This window comes from Monodon monoceros, unplaced genomic scaffold, assembly GCF_005190385.1.
Source record: "Monodon monoceros isolate NGI ecotype Baffin Bay Population unplaced genomic scaffold, NGI_Narwhal_1 Super_Scaffold_11, whole genome shotgun sequence".
Lineage (NCBI taxonomy): Eukaryota > Metazoa > Chordata > Mammalia > Artiodactyla > Monodontidae > Monodon > Monodon monoceros.
The window spans coordinates 107,926,273-107,945,898 of NW_021703767.1; the positions used below are offsets into that span (position 1 = coordinate 107,926,273).

At 40.2% G+C, this 19,626-nt stretch overlaps 1 protein-coding gene and 1 pseudogene across 1 annotated transcript in view; one reads left to right on the plus strand and one right to left on the minus strand.

Moving 5' to 3' along the window:
- LOC114890338 (vomeronasal type-2 receptor 1-like) overlaps nt 1-18,147 on the minus strand; it is a 32,188-nt gene extending 14,041 nt beyond the window's left edge. The window contains 7 exon segments of the mRNA XM_029213742.1: nt 3,242-3,469; nt 9,418-9,437; nt 9,440-10,150; nt 10,153-10,179; nt 10,182-10,281; nt 12,820-13,111; nt 17,906-18,147. Of these exon segments, the coding sequence (XP_029069575.1) occupies nt 3,242-3,469; nt 9,418-9,437; nt 9,440-10,150; nt 10,153-10,179; nt 10,182-10,281; nt 12,820-13,111; nt 17,906-18,147 (1,620 nt within the window).
- On the plus strand, nt 4,515-5,672 carry LOC114890738 (annotated as a pseudogene).
- Nucleotides 18,148-19,626: the final 1,479 nt, after the last annotated feature.

The window sequence follows — 19,626 nt, forward strand, 5'->3', positions numbered from 1 at the left end:
CCCCAATAGCCAAAGCAATCTTGAGAACGAAAAACAGAGCTGGAGGAATCAGGCTCCCTGACTTCAGACTATACTACAAAGCTACAGTAATCCATACAGTATGGTCCTGGCACAAAAACAGAAAGATAGATCAGTGGAACAGGATAGAAAGCCCAGAGATAAACCCACGCACATATGGTCTCCTATTTTTGATAAAGGAGGCAGGAATATACAGTGGAGAAAGGACAGCCTCTTCAATAAGTGGTGCTGTGAAAACTGGACAGGTACATGTAAAAGTATGAGATTAGATCACTCCCTAACACCATATACAAAAATAAGCTCACAATGGATTAAAGACCTAAATGTAAGGCCAGAAACTGTCAAACTCTTAGAGGAAAATATAGGCAGGACACTCTGTGACATAAATCACAGCAAGATCCTTTTTGACCCACCTCCTAGAAAAATGGAAATAAAAACAAAAATAAACAAATGGGACCTAATGAAACTTCAACGCTTTTGCACAGCAAAGGAAACCATAAACAAGACCAAAAGACAACCCTCAGAATGGGAGAGAATATTTGCAAATGAAGCAACTGAGAAAGGATTAATCTCCAAAATATAGAAGCAGCTCATGCAGCTTAATAACAAAAAAACAAACAACCCAATCCAAAAATGGGCAGAAGACCTAAATAGACATTTCTCCAAAGAAGATATACAGACTGCCAACAAACACATGAAAGAATGCTCAACATCACTAATCATTAGAGAAATGCAAATCAAAACTACAATGAGATATTATCTTACACCAGTCAGAATGGCCAGCATCAAAAAATCTAGAAACAATAAATGCTGGAGAGGGTGTGGAGAAAATGGAACCCTCTTGCAGTGTTGGTGGGAATGTAAATTGATACAGCCACCGTAGAGAACAGTATGGAGGTTCCTTAAAAAACTACAAATAGAACTACTATATGACCCAGCAATCCCACTACTGGGCATATACCCTGAGAAAACCATAATTCAAAAAGAGTCATGTGCCAAAATGTTCACTGCAGCTCTATTTACAATAGCCCGGAGATGGAAACAACCTAAGTGTCCATCATCGGATGAATGGATAAAGAAGATGTGGCACATATATACAATGGAATATTACTCAGCCATAAAAAGAAATGAAATTGAGCTATTTGTAATGAGTTGGATATACCTAGAGTCTGTCATACAGACTGAAGTAAGTTAAAAAGAGAGAGAGAAATACCATATGCTAACACATATATATGCAATTTAAGAAGAAAAAATGTCATGAAGAACCTAGGGGTAAGACAGGAATAAAGACACAGACCTACTAGAGAATGGACTTGAGGATATGGGGAGGGGGAAGGGTAAGCTGTGACAAAGTGAGAGAGAGGCATGGACATATATACACTACCAAACGTAAAGTAGATAGCTAGTGGGAAGCAGCCGCATAGCACAGGGATATCAGCTCGGTGCTTTGTGACCGCCTGGAGGGGTGGGATAGGGAGGGTAGGAGGGAGGGAGATGCAAGAGGGAAGAGATATGGGAACATATGTATATATATAACTGATTCACTTTGTTATAAAGCAGAAACTAACACACCATTGTAAAGCAATTATACTCCGATAAAGATGTTAAAAAAAAAAAAGATATGGTACATAAATACAATGGAATACTACTCAGCCTTAAATAATAATAATAATAATGCATTTGCAGCACCATGGATGGACCTAGAGATTGTCATACTGAGCAAAGTAAGTCAAACAGAGAAAGGCAAATATCATATGATATCACTTATATGGGGAATCTAAAAAAGGCTACAAATTAACTTATCTACGAAACAGAGATAGAATTACAGATGTAGAAAACAAACTTATGGTTACCAGGGGGTAATGGCGGGGGAGGGCTCAATTGGGAGGTTGGGATTGACATATACATACTACTACATATAAAATAGATAACTAATAAGGACCTACTGTATAGCACAGGTAACTCTACTCAATACTCTGTAATGGCCTATATGGGAAAGGAACCTAAAAGAGTGGATATATGTATATGTATAACTGATTTACTCTGCTGTACACCTGAAACTAACACAACATTGTAAAGCAACTATACTCCAATAAATTTTTTTTTTTAGAAAGCTTAAAATAGAGCTACCACATGATCCTGCAATCCCACTCCTGGGCATATATCCAGAGAAAACCATAATTCAAAAAGATACTTTCACCCCAATGTTCATTGCAGAAAGAGAAAGACAAATACCATATGATATCACTTATATGTGGAATCTGAAATACGATACAAATGAACATATCTATGAAACAGAAACAGACTCACAGATACAGAGTACAGACTTGTGGTTGCCAAGAGGGAGGGGGGTGGGGGAGGGAAGGATTGGGAGTTTGGGATTAGCAGATGCTAACTATTGTATATAGGATGGATAAACAACAAGGGCCTACTGTGTAGCACACGGAACTATATTCAATATCCTGTGATAAACCATAATGGAAAAGAAAAGTATATATATATATAACTGAATCACTTTGCTGTACAGCAGAAATTAACACAACATTGTAAATCAACAATACTTCAATAAAATTTTTAAAAAAATATTCCAGTAAGTTAAAATTCCCCTCTAAAACGTACATACACAACCATTAAGCAGAAGAATACTGTAACACTTTAAATAGATATCCTAGCACTTCAATTAAGTATTCTCAGAAAAGCACTTGTAGATGTCAAAAATATCTCAAACCAGATATTTTAAAATTTAAAACATCAATGGATATAAGACTGGAAGAAATGAAAATTCATTTATCTCAGGAAAGAAACTATTTCAAAAATTAAGATAAAAGTCACAAGGTGTTCAAAATATATATACTTGAGTAAAAAGTTAATAAGGGGCATTCAATAAAGGCAGGAAAACAATAAAGAGAATAAGGATGAGATAAAGAATAAAGCAAAAATTATCAGAAAGAAAGTGAATAAAAGGAAGAGACAAAGGAAGTCAAACATTTTGGAGTACTTGAAGAAGGAAAACAAAATCATAGAACTAATATTTAAAACTATAATAAAAAAAGTTCCAAAAACAAAAGATCTGAACCTATATATAGAAAAGATATGTATTTTATTCGGGAAAATTAACTTGGAATAGCCAGCTCTAGGTTTCTGATATTCCATAGCACCTAAAAGAGTATAAAAATGCAATTCTCTATATATATAAACAAAATAAGATGTCAGAGTAACTAACCTCTGATGATTCGTTGTTCCAAAATATTGTCACATTCTTAATCATCACGAGTTCAAATTTAGAGTTTGTGAATATATATTCTCCAACCTTCACAAAGGCTATCTCTCCATTATCATCTAATTGCCAATTTAGAATATCATAGTATCCAGCCACATCTCCATTATCATCAACTTCTATTCTCATTCCATTATGGGTTGTAAACTTAAGTGTCTTCAAATAACACATTAACTAGAAAAAAAGGGGGAAAAACAACAGGGAAAAAAACAATTTTTAAAAATTTGATTGCCTAGAAAACAGGGTTTATAAAGAAAATAATCTCAAAACTCCTATCTAATTCATGGGACTGAATTTTTTCCTATTCCTCTATACCTTTGCTGTCTAATACAACAGCTCCTAGCCACATATGACAATTGAAATTTGAAAAGTGGCTGGCCAAATTGCGATGGGCTATAAGGGTAAAATACACACTGGGTTGCAAAAGTTAGTTCAAAAAAATGTAAACTCTCTCCTTAATAATTTCATGTAATTATTTTTATATTAAGTTATCCTGATTATGACCAAATGTTAAAGTATTATTTGGGGTTAAATAAAATATATTAAATTTAACTTCATCTGTTCCTTTTTATTTTTTAATTTGGCTACTATAAAAGTTTTAATTACCTGTGTGGCTTTTAAATTTCTATTAGACAGTACTGATCTATACCAAGGTAAAGTGATGCCTAATATTTCCTAATACCTACAAACCTAGGGAAGAGAGGATATTCCCTCTTAGATTTCTTCACTAACAGGTACCAGTCTACCCTACTACCATCATTCCCTTCCCTGCATGTCAGGTGCTAGAGACGGGAAGATCAAGACCCATTCCCCACCCTTCCAAAGTTCACAGTCCAGTAGAAGGGCTAGACAAATAAACAGGTACTAATGGTAAATTCAATGTACTCTGTGTTGCTGATGTGGAAAGAGTGTTGAGAGGGCACAGATGAGGGAGTGGCTAACTAACTGCCTTAGGAAAACTGAAGGAGGTTTCCCCAGGAAGTAGCCATCTGAGCTGGGTTTTAAAAAAACTTAGGCCTTCCCGCTCCCTAATCCTGACGCCAGAGCGGCGCCGGCCTCAGAGGCTGAGGAGACGGGGAGGAGGTCACGGCGGCTGGAAGATGCTGCACTTTGGCGTAAATTGCTATCCATTAATGATCGTTTCTCAGACTCAAGTTAGAAGGGAGAGTTCAGATAAGTGAGGCCGCCATTGCTGCTTTGAACAGCTCAGAAGGGGAAAATGGATTTATCAGGAGTGAAAAAGAAGAGCTTGCTAGGAGTCAAAGAAAATAATACAAAAGTCCAGCACTGGGGCTCCTTCTCCTACCAAGCGCAAAGACGGCTCTGATGAGAGGTCCAAGAATCGCTCTAAAGATATGGGGGCCACCAAGGAGTCGAGCGAGAAGGATCGTGACAGGGATAAAACTCGAAAGAGGCGCAGCGCTTCCAGTGGTAGCAGCAGCACCAGGTCTCGGTCCAGCTCGAACTGCAGCTCGGGCTCGAGCACCAGCACGGGCTCCAGCCGCGGCTCCAGCTCATCTTCAGCATCGAGCCGCTCAGGAAGTTCCAGCACATCCCGCAGCTCCAGCTCCGGCAGCTCGCCTGGCTCTCCCAGTCCTTGTCGGCACAGGCAGGACAACAGGCGGCGTTCCCGCTCCAAATCCAAACCACCCAAAAGAGATGAAAAGGAAAGGAAAAGGCGGAGCCCTTCGCCTAAACCCACCACAGTGCACATTGGAAGGCTCACCAGGAATGTGACCAAGGATCATATCATGGAGATATTCTCCACCTATGGGAAAATTAAAATGATTGACGTGCCTGTAGAAAGGATGCACCGGCATCTGTCTAAAGGCTACATATATGTGTAGTTTGAGAATCCAGATGAGCCCGAGAAGGCGCTGAAGCACATGGACGGAGGACACATTGATGGCCAGGAGATCACTGCCACCGCTCTGCTGGACCCCTGGCCTCAGCCACCTCCCCCGCCCCCCGGCGATTCAGCCCTCCCAGGAGAATGCCGCCACCGCCTCCCATGTGGCGCAGGTCACCCCCACAGATGAGGAAGGTCGCGTTCCCCTTGGCGCCGTCCCCCTGCCGCCGCCGCCGCAGGAGCCGCTCCAGCTTCAACTCCTCCCGATACGCAGGGCCACTGAAGCTCTGCCCTGTGACTTGGACTCCCATCCAACTCACTTTTGTCACTTTTCTAGACGAAGGAGGATCGGTAGGAAAGAAATCCCTCACTCAGAGGCAGGCTTCGAAGGTGAAGGCAGTACCTGCTACATTTCCCCTGGCGGCAGAGTTCCAGCTGCAGGAGTGTTGTTGGTTTGGGGTCGTGCTTATAAAGATGCCCTCCAGTTTTCTGGCTAGAAAACTTCCACAGTTCCTGAGAGTCAGTTAGTGACAAAGCCAGCAGGGATGAGCAGGGGGCTCCAGGAGGTGGTACAGCCCCAGCCTGGGAGCATGTTTTCCCATTCCACAGGTGACCTGGGGCCGATCTGGTGGCCTGCTCGTGCTCTATCCTGTTGGCCTGCAGGGTCCCACAGGAAAGGGTGTGATTTTATGCAGCTGCCGTTCCAGTTAGCCTGACCCTGCTCCTCTGCTTGAGTCCTCTTCTGACCTCTAGGGCCTAATACCCCAAATGGTTCTTTTCACGTGTACTCATGTGCGTGCACACACACATCTCCCTTTCTCTCTGAAACTCGTAAGTTGAGAGCCAGCTCTGTCGGGTCACCACAGAAGCACCCCACCCCCACGTTGTGTTGGTATTCATGGTGGTCCTGCAAATTACCTTGGCAATGTGTACATTGCTTTTTTGGCTTTTATTGTACAGTCAGTACTATACATTTTCTGTTTTGAGTTTTGTAACTTTGTGGCATTTTAGATAATATTGTGTTTACTTTGTTGTGTAGAGAAAAGAATTGTGTTGATAAACCTAGGATTAGAGTGCAGCTCAGAAAAAGAAAAAAAATAGTAGCAAGTTGCCTGACAAATACTGGAATCAAAGAGATTCTAAGCCACGGGAATAATATGTGAGACAAGGGTGTACCAAAGAGGCCATTGCTAAGAGTACAAAAGTGGATGGAGCTGATTGTACACCTACAGAATAACTTCATAGACATAAATAGGAACCCCCTAACAAAATAATACCTCTAGTACTCTTGCTTTACCCAGTCAACCTTAGCTGGGGTAAGAGCATACGTTCTTTAGTATGAAGGTAACCAGTCTGCACTGAGATATATCCTGTGCCCGTGGTCTTTGTCAGCACCACATGCTAGACTTATGTCTCCCAACCAGAGGGCCCAGTCCAATCCCTAACCCTCCACAAACCAGAGAAACAACATAGCAGAAAGAGCCTGAATTATGGTGTATGATGATTTGGAGTCATATTTTGGCTCTGTCAAATGACATAACCTTAGGCAAGTCATATATCCTAACTAAGCATTAGTTTCCCAGTCTGTAAAAGAAGGGAAATCATCCCTGCCCTACCTCTGTCGTAGAGATTAAGGTAATATAGCTAGAAGCTTTTAGTAAGTCAGTATACAAAGGTAAGTATTATAATAATCACCATCTACCAGTAGGGCTACTCCAGGTCACTTGCCCTTTTATCTCTCCCTCTTTTACTGTATGCTATTCTCAGTCAACATGAAATCTACATCAGAGTTCACAACAGGGTGACTTTTACTGCCAAGTCCACTGGGGAGAGGCATATTTTTCTTTCTCAGTCTTCAGAAGACTCAAGCAAGGAAATTTTCAAAGGCTGCAACCTTACAGCCTTTCCATAATTCCATCTGTTTATCACCATTGGATGGTAGGACAGTTCCCTACCACGAGGCATGAAAAAGAATTTAGAAATGTCCAAATAAACCACAAGAGTAAAACGGTTTTACATATATATATATATATATATGTTCCGACCAAGTCTGCTAATGAGATAAGCTGAGAAAAATGATTATGGAGTGCATTATCATTTTGGTTTTAAATAAATCACAATTTTTTACTTTTTGATGCATTTATGAAGCATCTTTAAATGTGCCTATTAACTCTCTCTACTGTGAGGTCTTACTTTTCAGTTTTTACTTACATCATTCCGGGAGTGTGTCAAAGAGCATGAATTCTCCCTTGGACTACACCACCACCATTCACCCTAACACTATGTGGTCCCTTGACCCTCCCTAAAAACTCTTTTCTCTGCAATCCTAACACATATTTGTTGCTTTTTGAGCAAATTTAAATTGTAATATTGAAATCTTCAAATAACAAGTTAGAGATTGTTGTTTACCATATAAAAAGATCCTTTTTGTTAAAAAAGTACTCAGAGGATTTCTTTTAAAATGAAAGAACTCACCTATAGCATAACTTAATTTCTCATTTTGAATTTACCACAATTTCCCTAGTACCGATGAACAACTTAGTACTCAGATCTTGCTTTCTAAATTCCATTCTCCAGTAAATGGAAATAGGACTCTGGGGAAATGGTTACTTCAAGACTGGGGCAGAGAAATACAACACAATACAATACAAATTGTCCAACCTGGAGAATTTTGAGCAACAAAATGCGTAATGATAGCTATGAATTATTATACTCATAGAACAGTATATCCATGAGTCCATGTGATGCAAATAAATTAGTGAGGGAAAAGTATAATTCCATTTAATAAATGTAAAAGGAATGAGGGAAATAGAAAAAAAAAAACACCATTTTAAAAATAACACAGTAATAGTTGTTTCAGGCAATAATCATCATCAAAGGATGCTAAACTTTGTGGATCAAAGCATTACATAAAACAATATTTTCAGAGCTTCAAAATATTGCCTCACAATGCAATTATTAATTACAAAGGGAAACATAGTAACTTTATAATGGAAAAACATGGTGACATCACTGTCACTAAGTAATCAAAGTTAATGTCACCATTAATGAGACATAGTGACATCATGTACCTCCTGATGAGACATAGAAAAGGATACATATCACCTTTACAGTATTATAGCCATAAATGCATAACCTAAATGTAATCATGAGGAAAAAAATTAGACAAACATAAATTGAAAAACATAAATAGCTGTCCAGTACTTATGAAAAGTATCACGTTCATTAAAAAAAAAAGGAAAGAATGAAGAACTGCCACAGATTGGTGGAGGCTAAAGAGATACCAAACTAAGTGCATCGTGGGATCAATTTGAAAATAAAAATAAAAGTGAAGATGCAGTGGTTCCAGCCACTGTGGACCCTGTTGGGACAAGCAATTTGGTGTTGCTGGAAAATAAAGTGGTGAGGGTCATGGAAAGAGCAATGGAGTCAGAGATGCTGATGGCATAGATCGTAGAGGGCTGACAGTGTCAGACCAGGGATGCTCATGCTTTATCCTTTATAGGAGAGGGGAGGTGCTGAAGGATGTAAGCAGAGGAGCCCTCTGATTAGGTGTGCATCTTGGTGAGACCATTAGGGTTTGTGTGTCCCAACATGAATTGCTGGGACGTCAGACCTGAGACAGGAGATGTGAGAGCCAATCTCCAAGGTGGTCCTAACAATCTTCACCTCCTGGCCTTCACACCCTAGCATGGCCCCTCTGACACTGCACAAAGACTACATCTTCCAGTTTCCCTTGCAGCTACGTGTGACCATATAACTAGATCCCGGCTAATGGGATGTAAAGAGAATTGTACGTAATTTCCAGGAAATGTCCTTAAATGGAGCCATATACACATCTTTGTCCTTTCTCCTTCCTGCTGGTTAGAGTGTGGACATGATGGTTGAAGCCCAAGTAGCCATATGGAATTATGAGGTGAACGCACAGATTCAGAGTGATGAAATGACAAGGTAGAAGGAAACTCAATCCCTAAGCCACTCTTTCAGTCCCAGAATGCTAACCTCCAAACTTCATTTATGTGAAGGAAAAAACCTATCTTGTTTAAAGCACTGTATGGGGGCGTTTTTCCATCATTCACAGCAAACCTAATAATAACTCTGTTAACAAATGGAAACTCTAAAATGCCCATTTAGGTAACATAAGCAAGCCATTCTTTTAGGGGGCAAGTGATAAAATCATGTCTATGAAGTACAAAAACAGATCAATGGTTTTAATTGTATGAATGCTTTTTATGTCAAACTATATCATGAAGTAAAACAAACCACAACTTACCTGCCAAGGCTCAAAATCAGTATATATGCACAGGTGTTTCCTGGAATATATGGCCAATGTCCTTCCTCACATCTACTTAGACGATCCAGGGCATATGCCATAGAATACACAACTTGGTTGACATTGTGTGTAATTTTTAGCTGAGACACATCCAGATAGGTATTTTTAAGATCTTCCAACTTCTCCTTTCCAGTATAGAATTTATGAGACATGGCGTGTCATCTGTCCTCTTTACCAGTCATATTCACTCTATGGTCAGTGTTGTATGGAACACTACTATTGGGCCAAGTACAGTTAAAAGCAGTTTGCCAAAATTCAATGGTCAGTACATCATTTGGATCCTTGCCAGGATTTACATCATAAAGAAGTTCTTTTAATCCCAGTATATCAGCTCTTGGTATTGAAAATCCAATACTTCCACCAAAATACGAGAAATATTCAGGCTTTGCAATGAGAGCAAAGGCGATCCAGGCTTCACTCGCTATCCATGTTCTGTCAGTTATGTTATGGTAAACCATTTCCAGCATGAAAGGACTTAGGTCAATATCAGATGCATGGAGCACAATGACTCTGGCAGTGGAGTTCGTTATAGCATCAATAGCTTTTTGCACTTTCTCATTAGAATGGACTTTGGGAACGGTTTCGGAGAATGCAACACAGAGGGTGACACTCTCCATTTTTTCCTTAAAAACCTTTACTCCGTAATTTCCACAATCATCGTCAGCTGCTATGTGCCTATCCAGACCCAACCAAAATGTGGGTAAGTTGTACCATGGCCTCCGGCTGGATCTTATCACTGGCTACTGTGTGAAGATAAGATGGAAATGTGTCACTAAGAAGTGAGGAGGTAGAGGCGTAACCCACCTGCAACTGAAAATATTCATGCAGTTATTAGAAAGCAATAGCCAAACCTCAAATTACACAACCTTTGAGTATCTGTATTGGAGAAGGAGGGAACTTAACAGTTCTCCCTTTATTCTCACACCCTTCCAGAGACAAAAGGACTTCTACTCCTCTCCCTGCTCCGTGGGTGGTGGGGACTGTTAGGGGGAGCACTTTGGGCCTCCCTATCCACCCTTTTCCCACCTCACCCCACCCCAAGGTAGCTGGAGGAGCTAATTATTAAGGTGATGACATTCAATGCACCACTTTTCATACTCAGGGTCACATACTCGGAAAGGGAGGTGACCAGTTCTTTCATCTATGTTTTCTTGAGACTAGGTGTGTGATTCAAGCCATCCAGGCTCTTTCTCTGATCTAACTCGTCACCCATACAGATGATGGAGTAAGCAGACTCACAATCTATTTGCCAGGCCCAGTTCCTCTTTTTCTTTTCTTTTCTTTTCTTTCTCTCTCTCTCTCTCTCTCTCTCTCTCTCTCTCTCTCCATCACCACTGCTTTCTCTCTTTTTCTCCTCTTCTCTTTCCTTGTTTCTCTCTGCCGGGCCTTCTGGGTATTTAAGTCCTAAGACTTAGACTGAGAAAGACGGTAGGAAACTCCACTTCCACCTCAGGTTTAAGTCTTATTCTCCAACAGAGTTACTAGAGGTCATCATTTTATAGGCACTTGCTAGATAAACGAAGAGGTATTTTTCTCATCTTGCCAGTGGTCCTTGTGCGTATTTTCTATCAGTGAGAACTTAAAAATGAAAGTAGAATGGCCAGTAACGTGAATTTCTGACAATCTTACATACATTTCTGCTGTACCTTACTCTCAGCCTCAGCGACTCTGCAATTGAGAAGATATGTCACATTCTCTCCTATCCCATCCCATTGCCATCCCATGTTATTACTGCATCACTTCCAATAAGACCTCCTATATTATAATTACATAGCTCCATGATTGCCAATTCTTTCATAAGTGACAGATTATTCCTATTTTTCTTTTTATCCTTTGTCCTATCCTTACTCCACTGGCTAAAGTTTACATTCTTCTTTGGAACCTCCCAAGCACCAACATCATGGAAGCCACATGTAGGAAAGAATCTCATTTACGAAGCAGAGACACCCGATTTCTAATTCCGGCTACATAATCAGTGTAAGATTGTGGATACTAAAACCTGCTGAAATCAGTTTCCCCATGAGTGAAATCAGGGTTATGACATCTACATTTTAAGGTTGCTCAGCATATTAAATGAGACAACACACGTGAAAGTGTCTGTTGTATGTAAGATTTCTTTTACCCTCTTTGCAGATTTACTACAAGACTTAAATGAGAAGATCTATCTAGAGGTTTCTAGCAGGTGCCTGGACCACAGTCGGTATTTGGTGGAAAGCAGAGCTCACAGCAGCAGCAGTTTGTCTAAGCTGCATGAAGCCCACATTGAAGGTGTCGGCTGTGTCACCTGACCCCTCCTCTTGGTTCTGTTCCTCAGTATTACCCTGTCCCCCCTACATTTGTATTTGCAGCTTTATAAAGACACACTTTGTAAATGCCACTTTTTAACAATCATTTTAACTTCTCCCATTACTTCAGTAACACAAATAAGCTTAATCATCCTTCACATTAATAAGTCCTGACGATATTTTTGTGAACCACCCCTGGAAATAAATATAGAGCTTTACTTATATTTTCTTTTCTTTTCTTTTTCTTTTAACATATTTATTGGAGTATAATTGCTTTACAATGGTGTGTTAGTTTCTGCTGTATAACAAAGTGAATCAGCTATACATATACATATATCCCCATATCCTCTCCCTCTTGCATCTCCCTCCCACCCTCCCTATCCCACCCCTCTAGGTGGTCACAAAGCACCGAGCTGACCTCCCTGTGCCATGCGGCTGCTTCCCACTAGCTATCTATTTTACGTTTGGTAGTGTATATATGTCCATACCACTCTCTCACTTCATCCCAGCTTACCCTTCCCCCTCCCCGTATCCTCATCCATTCTTCCTAATATCATCTGTTCTTAGGTTGAAATGTGTCACTGTCCCTGAATTTAAAATAATCTGTAAATTAGCATCCCAGCTCATTTCAGTATGTTAGCGTATGAACAAAAAGGGTCATGATTAATAAGTATTAATACAGGCCAGAAACAAAATGAGTTCCTTATACCATCTATCAATCAATCAGCAAGTATTTCTCAATCACCTACTCTGTACTTCACCCAGTGTTTTCGAGTGTATTGCCTACTGAGATGTCAACATACAAATCACTAGGTCACAGTCTCAAGCTCAAAACTAAGGCAGGATCCTAAGGGATGTAGAACAGTCTGAAATCACTAGTCACACTTGCTGAGGCCAGACTGAACAGAGTAATTAGGGGCGTCAGCATTACCACCATCCTGTTTGTCTGTGTAACTTATCCCAGCCTCACCTGAGCACCTAGCGTACTCTTTGCAGCAATTTTCACATACCTTGTGTCTCTTTATAAGTTAGTGCCCAGGACAATATTCTGAAATACCTGAGGTAGGTAATACAACCCTAGAATTCTTGAAGCAGCAACTGAGAAGGATGATCCACCTGCTCCAACAAGTCCTGCCAGCACTGCCCCGGTGCTGCTTCTAAAACTGGGCTTGTTTTCTTCCTGCCCTGTGAGGAATACCAATGCCGCTTCCATGGATTTGGAGATGGTGAAACAGGTATCAAAGATCTGATAGCCCAAAATGATGTTGGGCAAAATATTCTTCCTTTCATTAATCTCCCTGATGGTGTGGATCATGGTTTTCATCCAGCGGAATCACCGGAAGTTGAACCTGAAAAGGAAAAAGGTTTTGTAAGGCCTTAGTCAGTGGGTGGATCTGTGAAGGCGAAAGCAGCTTTTAGCTGGGATTGGTGATGAGGGCATTTTGCCAAAACGTCAGGGGGCACCTGCCTTGTGTGAGCATGTTAATATTTCCTAAAAAGATACTGCAATTTAAAGGGTTCAAGTATGAATCATATTCATTATTGATTGGTTTGGGCTGGGAAGCATCTTTTTGGACAGCTGATTACCTCTTTTCACAAAAATATTCTTATATTCGCAATTCTCTCCACCACGCAGAACACGCAATAATTCCTCAATACATTTTTCCCCATTCATTGGAAGTCCCCGGTACCCTATAAGTCTCCTTTCCCTCTTCCTTACCTTCCTATAGGTTTCTCCTGGTTTCTTCTATATGTTAATTATAATAATAAAAGTTTTGTAAATACATGAAAATACTTATGACAGGACTATATAAAAGCAGTACAAAATATTTATATATACGATATATGTTATGACTCCAATAGATAATTTTTCCTGCCATGATTTGATTGTTAGTGTTGAGCTTTTTCAATTAAGAAACATCTCTTTCCTATCACTCTTACATTTAACCATGAATGAGATGCCTCCTCCTTTCCATTCCCTAGGCACAAAAAGGAAAAGTACTTCCCTTTAGTCCATCAGCACATTTTTTTTCAATTTCTTCTCCATTAAAAATAAATATTCTATTTCCAACTCTCTTTCTTTCTTCCCAGTTTTAACCAAACTTTAACCTATTTGAAAGCAACGACCTCAAGGATGTTTTCTCTTAATGTCCTCTGTAGCTCTAGTATCTAACTACCTATCTTCTACTGAATTTTTTTTTTTTTTTTTTTTTTGCGGTACGCGAGCCTCTCACTGTTGTGGCCTCTCCCACTGCGAAGCACAGGCTCCGGACACGCAGGCTCAGTGGCCATGGCTCACGGGCCCAGCCGCTCCGTGGCATGTGGGATCTTCCCGGACCAGGGCACAAACCCGTGTCCCCTGCATCGGCAGGCGGACTCTCAACCACTGCGCCACCAGGTAAGCCCTCAATAAATATTTTTGAATTAAATATCTAATAGCACATAGCTCTGTTGGCAGATTAGATTTTTCCTCCGTGTCTCTTTAACTGGGTTTTTTAGTTTAGTTTAGCTTTGCCTTTTATTCAAGACGTAGTTACTGAGTTGCACTGGTGCGAGACATTATAAATGCAACAGTGAAAAAGATAGGCACTGCAGTGTCTAGGCAAAGAAACAGAAAAATAGCCATGCACAAAACGATAAACACAGCGATAGGGGTAGACATAGGGACCAGCAGTTAAAGGGGTGGGGAACCTTGTCCTGGGGGACCTAACAGCCAAGCTAAGTCTTGAAGGGTAACATAAAAACAGGGGACGAATGCTGCAAGTACAGGGCACGGTATGTGTGAAGGCATGACAACAAAAGAACCTAACATTCTAGGAATGGGAAGATCAGGACACTTGGAGAACAGGGTAGGAATAGGTATGGCATGGGAAGAGGAGACTGGAGAATCAGGAGTCTGAACATGAAGGGCTTTATCGTCCTAAGACAACTGGCCTCTAAATTTACACGGATGGCCATACAAATTGGCATACACATTTTTGAAATAAATATAGCAATATCTTTTTTAAGGTGAGAGAGTAATACATTTCAAGAGCTAGAAAATGTTCACCTGCTTTGAATCAATAATTACACCCCAGAGAATTTATCTGAAGGTATTGTTCTTCCCAAAAGAAAAAACTAGGTACGTTCCAAACTGTTCATTTTAGAATTATTTATAATATTGAAAAATTGGAAAGCATTTACATGCTCATTATGGTACATTGACTTGATAGGAACATTTTCCATCATTAAAAAAGTATAATTAGAGAAATTACACTGCAGCATGCATATAATATTAGGTAAAACAGTCTGTATGCAACGTTGTTTCTATACTATAATTAAAACTACACATAAATTATGTGAACACTTGGATAACTATCAACAGGTAAAAATTTTAAATGGGTACTGAAAGGGTGGGATTTGGGATGATTTTTCTTTCATTTGTTGATTTCCATTATGATACTCACAGTACCATTATACAATGCATACCTTTTGTTCCGCAGAAAATTTCTCTAAATCCTAACTTTGTTTAGATCAACCAAAACAAGAATTAAAATACTCCCTTCTTCCCTCCATTTCACTGTCTTCTCTGCTCCGAACAACATTTTCAAAATAAAAGTCTTCCTCTTCTGTTCACTTTGGCTGATGGCCAACCAAAACTAGTATCCTGTTAAAATTGTGGGTTTCAGAATGAGACTTCTCCAAACTCCAACTTGCATATCTAGATCAGTTATAGGTAAACGTTAATGACATCAAAATGAAATTGTTATCCGATTACGCCCAGCTCCTGAGTACCACCTATCCAGGCCTCCCATGAGGGCTCTCCCATTGGGAGGGAGGCTAGGAGAACATTGGAATTGGGTACAGATAGATAGAAACTGTTGATGGTTATTGGTGAAAAGTCATTATATAGCTCTAATTTTGAAGAAGATATATCTAAAAATGTAAATATGGAATGTTATTAATATCCAATAGATATGTGTAGGATGGATTTAAGTGCTGGGAAAGTTTTAGGCTTGTATGGTGTGAAGATGAGCAATTTGGGTTTCAGTCAACAAGCCGGGAGACAAGCAGAATCCCCGCAATGATGCCTTACATTACTGATCCACATTCAGGACAAGGAACTGGCTTTTTAGATGCCCTGGATCATGTGAAACAAGTTTCATACAAAACATGAAGAATCAGAATGTCATCAGACTTCTCAGCAGCAACACTGGCAGTCAGAAGATGCCGAAGTAACCTTTTCAAGGATCCTCAGGCTTTGAGTGAAAGTCAAGATGGAGCAAGCACACACCACCCGCTCTCTCCCACTGATTACAATTAAGATCCCTGGACTGAACATATAAAGCAACTATCAGACTACTCTGAAAATTAAATAAGAACAGAGGACTAGAGATGGAAATCAAAATATCCCTGGGGACTTCCCTGGTGGCGCAGTGGTTAAGAATCTGCCTGCTAATGCAGGGGACATGGGTTCGAGCCCTGGTCCAGGAAGATTCCACGTGCTGTGGAGCAACTAAGCCCGTGTGCCACAACTACTGAGCCCACTTGCCACAACTACTGAAGCCCGCGTGCCTAGAACCCGCGCTCCACAACGAAGAGTAGCCCCCACTCGCTGCAACTAGAGAAAGCCTATGCGCAGCAACGAAGACCCAACGCAGCCCAAAATAAATTTTTTTTAAACCCAAAATATCCCTGATACAGTGAATTATTTTTTAAATGGGACATACTTACTTCTCACCACTGTGTCAATCACAGTGGATATACCAAACTATTTTTTAATGAGAGGGTGGATTTTTACTAAAAATATGTATATTGGCCTTTCTATTTTACTTTGCTAGGAAGATAACCTTCAGAAGCTCCAATGAAGGGTGAAGAACAAGTTAAGTGATTCCACTGATGAAATACGAGTGTACTATACTGTGACAAACTCTGGTTTTCATTTCATGTTATTAAAGATTGAATCAGTGAAAACTTCTCTGATAAATAATGAATTGACTCTAAATAATGTAGCCATGAGCAAAAGTGCTTCTTTCCCACTTCCCTTTGCTTTACTGTGAGAATGGAAAAGAATTAGAAGGTCCAGGAAAGAGTTAAGTACAGCCTGACTACAATCCTTTCTTTTTGCCAACAGTTTATCCACCCCTTTAGTGCTATTTCAAATATGTAGCATGAAATATGACCAAAGGGAAGGAGTTATGATCAGTAAAGATTTAGTTGTATAAGAAGTTGCCAAAATTTTTACAGCATGCGTTTGTAATTATAATTACCACGCAGCATCATGGAAGTGATTAAGATATGATGTAAAATGCCCAATATAAAACTGTGTCCATGCTATTGCCACATTATGAAAAAATTACAGTTGCATTTATATAAAGGGCTGAGAAAGAATATATGGAAATGAAAGGAAAGAGCTGCTTTGTTATGGTAGTAGAACAGTGTGGACAGTAATTTTCCTTTAATTTCTGGCATTCTTTTCATATCAAAAGTGTGTGTGTGTTTCACACCCAGAAATATAACCCATGTTTGCTTTTCTTACAACGGATTCCTTGCAAATTCAGATTATCAGTCATGGATCCCACTTCTTGACATGACAATTTTTGGGATGAGGGGAGTAGGGTAGAAGCCTTCCAACTGGAGGAATCTTGCTATGAACACTAGCTCATAAATAAATCAGCATTCCAGCACTGTGTATTTTCACCTGGGGAGACTTTAGTCTAATGACAAGTCAAAGTAAAGCTGCAACACTGCACAACTCTACATCATGCTTCTCAAACCTTAATGTGTACATGAATCATCAGGAGGTCTTGTCAGAATGCAGATTCTGATTCAGCAGATGTGGGATGCAGCCTGAGATTCTACATTTCTAAAAAGCTCTTAGATGATGCTGATGCTGGTGGTCCACAGACCACCCTCTGAGGAGCAATGTTCTATATCATATAAAACCTGTCTTTTTTCTTTCTTGTTTCTAAGCAATCCTAGAATGTCTACCTCGGAGAAATTGAGGCACAGAGACAGCAAGTACCTATCCTGAGTCAAATAAATAGTGTCAAAGTCAGGGCTGGCATCATGGCTCCAGTTCCAGACTCTGATTCCCACACCCACCACTCATTTACCCCCACCTCCTAAAACTGATGTAAAAAGAAAAAAAAAGAATGGCTTACCCTTCACATTTTGCTGATACTGGCTCCAAAATAGACTCGTTTGCTGTGGTGGTCCTGGAATGAATAGGAAACAGTCCTCCAATAACAAGTGAAGGGTTTCTGGCACCTACATACCCATTCAAGTCAAAGTAGCCCAGCAGCTGACAGGTCTGTTCTTCTTCCTCTTCTTTGCCTTCAATGCCCAATTCAGCCCATAAAAAGGCAAGCAGTCCTAGAACCAAGCATTTCTTTCTGCTAGCCATTTTAATAAGGAGAGTTTGGGAGAAATGACCAGTGTTAAAAGTTTTAACGAGGTACCTTGACAGAGCGTTCCACTGAGTATGTGCACGCCCCATCACAGGGGACTCAGCTTGCCACTACTTGCTACCTAATTGTCATGCCTCAATCAATCACAGAGCCTCACACTCACCTGCAATTTATGCATCTGCACTAGGAGCTGAGCAATCCTTTTGAAAAGAGCCTCATAAAAATCTCTTTTAGGCTTAGCAGTAATATATAATGACAGAATAGCAGATTCTGAGTTTAGAGTCTTTCACTTTGTAGAAATTTTCCCTTTCTTGTTTATCAGCCTCATTCATTCTCACTTCAGCCAGCCCTGTGGGAGCTGCACTTGCCCCAAAAGTGAAGAAGGGCATTCTGATTCATCACGAAGTATAAAAACAGAAGACTTCAGGTCAAGCTCTTTCCTTAGGGGTATAGAAAAAGTTGAATGGAAAACCATGGGAGATTTGGACTAGAAGACATCATTTTGAATCTGTGTTCTGCCACTTGTATTAGTGTGATGGTGGGAAAGCCACTTAATTTCTATGCCTCAAGTTTCTTAATTAGTGACTAGGATGATAATAAGCTGCCCCAGAAAAATTCTGTAAAGCCCGTAAGAGTTCAAGGAATATTTTTCATATACATCATCTTCTTTCATCTCCTCTTCAAGGTGAAGTGTCACCCTCAGCTCACGTTGCTGACCTTGTCACTGGTTCAGGCACAAATCCCTGAGAATTTCTGGGCTCCTTCCTCAGAATCCCCTCTTGTGCCTTCTTGCTTGGCCCCTCTCAGAGACGTCTTCCAATCTCTCTCTCCAGGTCAATTCATCATAGATTCCCAGTCACCTTCTTTGGCCCTTCTCAAATATCCCCCCTGGGAGTATAAATTCATAGAGTATTTTCAGAATGCAGTCCAGCAATATGTATCAGGAACATGAAAAATGTGTATACCCTTTGATCATGTGATTTTACTTCAAAGTATTTATCCCAAGGAAGCAATAGAGATCCACATAAACATAATGCATAAGAATATTGAGTACAGTTTTATTTACAAAAGTGAAAAAATTGGACGAACTAAATGTACACAGTAGGGAGTTTCTAAAATCAATTACAATCTATTCATGTGACAGAAAACAAAGGAGCCATTTGAATCATGTTTTAGAAAAATATTTATTCACAACATAAAATTTCAATATGCTTGGGACTTCCCTGGTGGTCCAGTGGTTAAGAATTTGCCTTCCAATGCAGGGGACACGGGTTCGATCCCTGCTCAGGGAACTAAGATGCCACATTCCGCGGGGCAACTAAGCCCGCACACTCTACAGCCCACGCGCCACAACTAGAGAGAAGCCTGTGTGCTGCAAGGAAAGATCCCACATGCCGCAACTAAGAACCGATGCAGCCAAATAAATAAATAAATTTAAAAAAAATTTTTCAATGTGCTTAACACAAAGATAAGAG